The sequence below is a fragment of the Psammomys obesus genome, unplaced genomic scaffold, assembly GCF_907164565.1.
Source record: "Psammomys obesus unplaced genomic scaffold, mPsaObe1.curated_primary_1811, whole genome shotgun sequence".
Lineage (NCBI taxonomy): Eukaryota > Metazoa > Chordata > Mammalia > Rodentia > Muridae > Psammomys > Psammomys obesus.
The window spans coordinates 3,695,632-3,703,229 of NW_026586550.1; the positions used below are offsets into that span (position 1 = coordinate 3,695,632).

Genomic DNA, 7,598 nt, shown 5'->3' on the forward strand with positions numbered 1-7,598 from the left:
TGTGTGTGTGTGTGTGTGTGTGTGTGTGTGTGTGTGTGTGTGTGTGTTCAGGAAGCAGTAGCTAGGTGAGGGCATGGATTCAACAGAAAAAGGCAACAGTGGACAGCAGGAAGACTATTTTTGTATGCAACATAATTTTACTTCTACACAGGCTAAATCTTTAACATTTTCATTACTATTATATGGAAGGAAGAACATTCAAATGTCCTAAATCCAAGCAAAAGGCCGCAACATGAGGGTGATATTGTAAATGAGAGCGAAATGGCATGCCATCATCCTGGACCCTCACAGAAGGAGAGGTCACAGATTTCTCTTGATACCCTGTACCTAAATGAAGCTTCTTGCAAAGGCACACTGGAAATAAGCATGATTCACGGCGGTGTCTCAAGCAAAAGACACTATATACTTCACCTATGGCTGCTGTTGATGTCTGCATTCCACAGAAGTTTTGCCCCTGATAGTGATCTTCATTTCCTTATTCATTTTCTTTGGCGGGCTCACTTTTCTGAATCAGCCACACTTCATTATTTCTATCAAGTAATTGGAAAGGGCTGCTGTAGCCTGCAGTATAAAAGACCTTTTCATTGAAAACTTTTCCTTCTTCCCTCAATATGTTTGCTAATGTCAAAAGTTGTTCTTGATTCTTTTGGCCACTTGAGAATCCATCAAAAGACCTGCAGAGGAGAAAGTGATTGTGCCTGAGTGATTTGACTACAGATATCTATGCTAACCTGAGATGAACAGCAGGGTCTGGGGCCCTGAATGCTGGATGACATGGCTTCCAGGCAGCCATGACCTTCATACCTGGGCTCATGAAGCTCACCAAGGAGGGACAGATTTGGAACTCACATCTTGTGTGGACTAAGATGTACAAAAGTCACCATAGAACCTTATAAACATGTACATTGACGGTGTCTGGGATATGGCCTGAGTACATTACTAGGAACTTCCCAGAAACATACTGATGTGTGATTTAGAGAACCATTCAGAAGCCCCTCCTTCTGTACTCCCAACCCAAGTCCCCTGTCTCCCACTCCTTTCTTTCCCTCCTTTTTTTTTTTCTCTCTTATATACAATTCAGCTTGACCCAAAAGTCACCATGCAGCAAAGAGTCTTGCTATACAGCACAGGCAGCCTTTAGAGGCACTGTGTAGCTGGGGTGAGCCCCAAATAAATGGTCCTCTGAACTCAGACACCCCAGTGCTAGCATTATGGAAGTGTACCATAAAGCCTAACTCCATCATGTTGTGTTTCCTTTGTTCTGTTTATTGTTGCTACATACTTTTGACACAGAGTCTTAGTTGCTAAGTCTGTGCCAGAAATCTTAGGCTTAAGTTAACTTCTGTCTCAGCTTCCCAAGTTCCTGGAACTATAAGAGTGAATTAACAAACACTGAATTAAATGCTTCCCTCTTTTTCCTCTTCTGGGGCAAAGAGTACACAAGGGGTTACAGATGAATGAAATATAGTTTGGGTGTCTAGGCATTCATAGTCCAATGGAGAGATCAATGTTTTGACAGAATCTCCTGAACATCCTGAGAAGTTCTGAACAAAGGCAGGCTCAAAGGGCTCTGAGAATGCTAAGGTTGTGACTCTACGCTAATAGGTATCTTTTGAGTTGGTCTTGAGTGAGGGATGATTTTCCTGAACAAAGAAAGGGAGGGATGAGAAAAACAGAAATGACAAAGTACAAAGCACTGTCTCAGTGAGGTATAAAATGAGGTCCAAAAGGAGAGCTGAAGCCAAAAGCAAGAACTTCATGTTAGCCTATGACTTATAGGATGCTGGGCAGAAAGGAACCAGGATATTATATCAGATGTGGATATGAACATAGGCCAAGACACATGCAGATTAGAGGGATGGAGCTGCTACACGATGGGAAGGGAAAGAGAATAAAAGTTTAATGAAGTGCCTAAATGCAAGTATCCTGAGATGAATTCACCTGCTAATGAATTCATGCTGCTAAAGTACAGGACATGCAACTGCAGTGGTTTCTACTTAGAAGGTTAAGAAACAAAAAAGTATTTTTGATAAGCTTCATTGGTATAAGTTTTATTATAAATGTGCCAATGCAAAAAACAAAACAAACAAACAAACAAAAAACAGTCTGGTTGTGACATTCAAGATCCTTCAAAGAAGAGCAAAGCCCATGTCTAGTCTATTCAACAATGTCTCCTCATCCCCAGAGGCACATTGACAAGGCTGGGGCCTTCACAGACAGTCCCCACTATAGCTATCCCTAGCTTGGAAGACTCTACAGGTAGGTGACTCTAAACATGACTACTTTGCCGGGCCTGGGGCATCCAATGCCATGAGATTCAGGTATGTGATGTATCAGAGGTCTAATTCCTGTCCAGCAAAGCTCTGGAGGTCTCTACCCTCCAGTCCAATGGACCCTGGGGGCAGAGCCTTGATTGAAGAAAGATATCTAAAGTCTTGAGATTTGGATCTTGAGTGAAACCCATTACTTTTTCTTCTCTATTTTCTCATTTGAAAGGGGGCTGTCTCTCCCATGCATGTCACATTGTTGTACTTTGGAAGCCCATAGCTTATTTGACTTTACAAGCCCACAGCTGGAGAGAATTTGCTTCAGGATGAATCATGCCTTGAGTCTCAGCCAGATTTTATTTGGATGATATTTAAATGAGACTTTTGAGTCAATGTTGAAATAGGCTAAGATTCTGACTCTAGTAGAATGGGACTGAATGCATTTGGTATGTGAGAAAGACACAAAGTTTCTGCAGTTAGGGACAGAATGCTATGGACTGAATGTCTGTGTCTCTCCCAAATTCATACTTAACTCCTAATCATAAATCTGAGTTTTAAGATCCTCTGAAGGATGGTTAGGTAATGGAGGTTGAGCCCTCATGAAAGGGATTATCATCCTTACAAAAGAGGGTCAAAGATGCTTCTATGAATCAAGAAATGGTCCCTAGCCAGTCACTAAAACTGTCAGTGCCTTTGAACTTGAACCCAGCTTAAAAAAAAAAAAAAACTACAAAGAGCAAATTTGTTTGTTATAAGCTAGAGTGTGCAGTATTTGTTGTGTCAGCCCGAAAAGACGAGTGCAGACATCATATGCTGTTTTTTGAAGGCATTATTGTTCAGGTCTATTTTGTAGGAAAGGGTGACCCCATGCTCTGGGTGATGTAATTTGTGCTGTTTATTTGTGGAAAATATACAATAGATTTCTCAAAAAAAGAGACTATATCTTGCAATAGACCTCAGTGACATTTTAAAACCAAGACAGTAGGAAAATACTATGAAATATATTAGACTGTTCTTATGGAAGGGTGAAAAACCTGCTAAAATTGCATAGGAGCTAAATGGTGAGTGCACAGAGATAAAACTAGCAGTCAGCAGTGCTTAAATACCACTTACCGCACAAACACAGTCATTTCAGTTCTGTCTTCAATGAAGACATCTGACTCTGAAGGCCTGGGTGGCTCGGATTGCTGCTCAGGCGGGATATAGAGGGAAACCGTAATGGTAGACTCACTGAAAGGACCTGAGCCAGGCTCCACGTAGCTTGTCACCGGAGCGGTCAGCTTTATTTTCATCTCTACATCATGAAAAAATGAAAGCAACTTTTGTGTATTCGTGACTAATACACATTTTTTAATCTACTTTATTTGAATTTCTTGATTTACTTTGCAGTACCAACATAAATATATACCCTTGAAATAATGTCTCATCTTTTAAAAACAAGTGTAGTGGTAGACTGACACTCATTCATAATCCATATTAAACATTTCCTGGAGTGTTGTATTCTGAGATTAATGAGTTATATCTTTTTAAACATAAAAAAGAAATTACTAAAAACACAGGCCAATTGTTTTTCTTTACAACTCACAAATTGAGGTCCTAAGACTAAGAGACCTGCAAACTTAGACACACAGACACACACTTATGACTTGAGGCTTATACTCTTGAATATCTTCCTGTCTCCTTATATCACTAATTATCTGTTACTAATTAATTATTAGAGGCATTTGACACAGGAAAAGACTTCTCCCTAGTTTCAAAGCCCCATTTCAGAAAAAGAAAAGGTGAAAGAATAGAAGTTGGAAAGTAGAGGCTGGCTACACCCGCCTCCAGCTCTTCTAAGGTTCTTGAGGCAAATCGTGTATAAAAACATTAGGGTTTCTGTGATCTGGTTATTCACCTATTGCCAAACAGATTTCTTTAGTAAGCTAAAACTAAGTAACCTCAGGATCTCAGAGGCTGCTTCTACTTTACCCTTCTCATTTTTGCCTTGAAAGTAGCCATTCAGTTTTGTGAAGCCAGTCTGGATGGCTGAATCCCAGTCCATAGTCTCCACGCAGGTGCTGACCCACTTGGCTGGTCCGTAGTGTCGGATCTCATAACTTCCTGGCTAAAATGAACAGAGCGAACTTGGAGAAGCAGCTCCTGAACATCAGGAGTCAAGAGTCAGCAACACAAGTACCCTTGAGCTCTAGTCTACCGGGAGACCGTCTGCGAAGGGGCTGCTGCATCCCGAAGTCCAGCCTGAGGTTCCGGTTCTTCAGGACAAGCTGGCCCCTCCCGAGGATTTCCTATGGGACAAGAGGGGGTGGGGGAGCTGATACTGCCCTAAGGCCAGGTTACAAGGCTAGGTCAGCCTAGAAACCAGTTCCTTCTTCTGTCCCCCACACAGACAGGAGGCGGAGGAATGGCTCTAAACCGGGGCTGTGGGGGTGTGTCAGCCAAACAACACATCACCTGGTTTGTGCCGGATCTAAAACAGTACTTTTTACTTAACTCTACGGAACTCTTCAATCTCACAATAAAGCAGTCTAGATGCGTCCTTGCCGGCCCTGGAAGACGCCTACCTGCGGGTCTGTGTCCTCCGGAGCCTTCCAGCTCGGCATCTCCATGGCCTGCTCCGCTGTGCTCACAGCCACCCCGAGGTCTGGCTCCAGCCCTTCTGCCATGGTCCAGGGCAGCTTGCGAGGGGCGCGCTCTGTCTACATCCACCAGCCACCTTGCTCTGAGTCTCCGCCTCCCTGGCACAGGCAGGCCCCCAAGCCCTTACTGCTGCTCTATAGGACATTCCGGGCCTGAGCCGCTAGGCGGCGTCCGGATCCTGAGGGCACAGTCCCCACCCTGAGCTTTCGCCAGTCCTGGCCCCACCCATCTACTGGGATAGGGAGGGCGATGGGCCAGAATCGGCCAAATGGCCTCTGGGTCACACGACTTCCCTGCAGAGTCCCTCCCTCCCAGCTCTTCGTTTCGCAATGCTGCTCTGTGGGCAGTGATGGGCGGAGGTCAGAACAGCTGCTAGCTCAGGGTTTCTGTGGAACCGGTCCGGGCGCCTCTCCCCAGGCTGCAAATGCTAGCACCTCTGCAAAACCAGTTTCCTCCCTGCCGCAGCAGAGAACTGCCAGTCCCTGGCTTTCGCAGAGGAGCTTAGAGCCTACTGGCAGCACTCGTGACTCTGATCCCTGTTGCAGGTTAGACACTAGAGTCCAAACTGGGATCAGCATACCCAGTTACACCCGGAGGGCAGCCAGGGCCCACAAGCGGTGCTCAGGGTGGCTCAATGCGGAAAGTCGATAGAGACGCAGAGTCGGGGGTGGGGGTGGGGTCGGGTAGGGTGGGTGAACCTAGCGGAAAATAGTAAGACTAGTTGGACACACCCAACTCCTAGAGCCATGCTCTAAGAAACCAGTAACTTGTGCTTATCCTTGTGATTTGATTGGAAACCTAAATAGATAGGTAGGTAGGTAGGTAGGTAGATAGATAGATAGATAGATAGATAGATAGATAGATAGATAGATAAAGCGGAAGGCCTACCAACCATGACCTCTCATCTTGGTGGGTGACTCTATGTTTGGGTCTGTAACTCTCATTTTTTTTAAACATTAACCCCCAAACCCTAGGTAAGAGAGAGAAGGTTAATGGGGAGAGGAGGCCCAGACCCACCCATTCACTTCTCCCAGCTGTTTAGGGTCGGAGGGTCTTTGGGGGCTATCCCAGTCTTCCTCAACAGCAGACAGCAGTCTTTTCCAAGTTGCTGCGCCCCGAAGCATTTCTCGCCATCTGTCTGCTGCAAACCGCCGCACAGTCTGTCTCCGGTCTCTTCAAACTGCTGCCCACCACATGCCGACCCCGCATGCCATGCCCCTCTCCCCGCTGCACACGGAAGGCTCTTACCAGCTGGCAAAAGCCACACCTCACACAAGACATTTAACAGCTGTGGACAAACTATAGTCCAACTAAAATCCCACACTTGGGATTAAAACAAAAACATATTTACATAACATAACTGAGTTTACAAAGAAACCAAAACTTGCATCACAAGGGTCATTTCTAGAAAATGTCAAAGAACCAGGGTGGTGTAAGAGTCTCCCAGATTCACTGAGTCCACACCTAACTCTCAGATACTTCGTGTGGAAGCACAGTACTGTACACTCTGTGTGATTAACTTCCTTCGCTTCAAAAACCTCAGGGTTCACCATGTTGTAGCATCACTCTTTTTATGGTCAAATGAAGCCTTTTATAAAGATTTTGTTTATCAGTGGGAGGCTATCTGGGTTGTTTCAGCTTTGGGCTATTATGCCATCAGCATTTGTGTAGGGAAGGAGAGAGAGAAACAGGGCGGGAGAGAGTAAAAGAGGGAGGGAAAAAGTAGAGAGGGATGAGGAAGAGAGAGAAGGAGAGGGAGAGGGAGAAGGGATGGAACCATTCTGTACAGGTTTTTGTGTGGACATAGGTTTTGCATTTCCCTTATGTAGAATTTCTGGGTTAATTGGTGAGTCTCTTTTGGACTGCCAAACTGTTCTTGAACCATTTGACATTCTTACTAGCATAGTGCTCATCTGCCTACATCCTCGACAGGTACCTGGCTTTGAAAATCCTAAGTATTTTGTGAGTTTACAATTTGCTTTGTAGATGTGATTTTTTAAGATTAATTAATTAATTTACTTTGCATCCCAGGAGGACCTTTCCTTCCCTCCTCTCATTCCAGACCCTTCCTTTCTCCTCCTTTCCCCCCTTGCTCCCTCCCTTTCCTCTCAGACTCTCTCAGTGGGTATCAACTCACCTTTCCATATCAACTAGGACTGAGTACATCTTCTATTGAGGCTGAACAAGGCTGTCCAGAGGACATCCATTTGCCTGCGAATTTCATGATTTCCTTGTTTTTGATAGCTGAGTAGTATTCCATTGTGTAAATGTACCACATTTTCTTTACCCGTTCTTTAGTTGAGGGACATCTAGGTTGTTTCTAGTTTCTGGCTATTGTGAATAAAGCAGCTATGAACATAGTTGAGCAAATGTCCTTGTGGTGTGGTAGAGCATCTTTTGGGTATATTCCCAGGAGTTATAGCTGGGTCTTGAGGGAGAACTATTCCCACTTTTCTGAGAAACTGCCAGACCAATTTCCAAAGTGGTTGTACAAGTTTACACTCTCACCAGCAATTGAGGAGGGTTCCCCTTGCTCCATATCCTCTCCAGTATGTATTGTCACTTGAGTTTTTTATTTTAGCCATTCTGACAGGTGTAAGATGAAATCTCAGAGTCATTTTGATTTGTATTTCCCTGATGACTAAGGATATTGAACATTTCTTTAAGTGTTTTTTGACCATTAGAGATTTC

At 44.3% G+C, this 7,598-nt stretch overlaps 1 protein-coding gene across 1 annotated transcript; it reads right to left on the reverse strand.

Annotated features, from left to right (window-relative positions):
• Positions 1 to 117: 117 nt before the first annotated feature.
• On the reverse strand, positions 118 to 5,092 carry Hebp2 (heme binding protein 2). The gene is made up of 4 exons (XM_055602003.1): positions 4,832 to 5,092; positions 4,239 to 4,374; positions 3,381 to 3,561; positions 118 to 674 (listed from the first exon to the last, which is right to left on the reverse strand). The coding sequence occupies exons 1-4, from the start codon at positions 4,931 to 4,933 to the stop codon at positions 476 to 478; spliced, it is 618 nt and encodes a 205-aa protein (XP_055457978.1). The 5' UTR covers positions 4,934 to 5,092; the 3' UTR covers positions 118 to 475.
• Positions 5,093 to 7,598: the final 2,506 nt, after the last annotated feature.

What these genes read in the sequence shown, in the direction of transcription:
- Hebp2 (XM_055602003.1), bottom strand. Translation starts at nt 4,933, where the DNA reads ATGGCAGAAGGGCTGGAGCCAGACCTCGGGGTGGCTGTGAGCACAGCG. An exon ending in TCAAGGCAAAAATGAGAAGG is followed by an intron (nt 3,562 to 4,238) that starts GTAAAGTAGAAG and finishes TTCATGATGTAG; the next exon opens with AGATGAAAATAAAGCTGACC. An exon ending in GAAATGACTGTGTTTGTGCG is followed by an intron (nt 675 to 3,380) that starts GTAAGTGGTATT and finishes TCTCCTCTGCAG; the next exon opens with GTCTTTTGATGGATTCTCAA.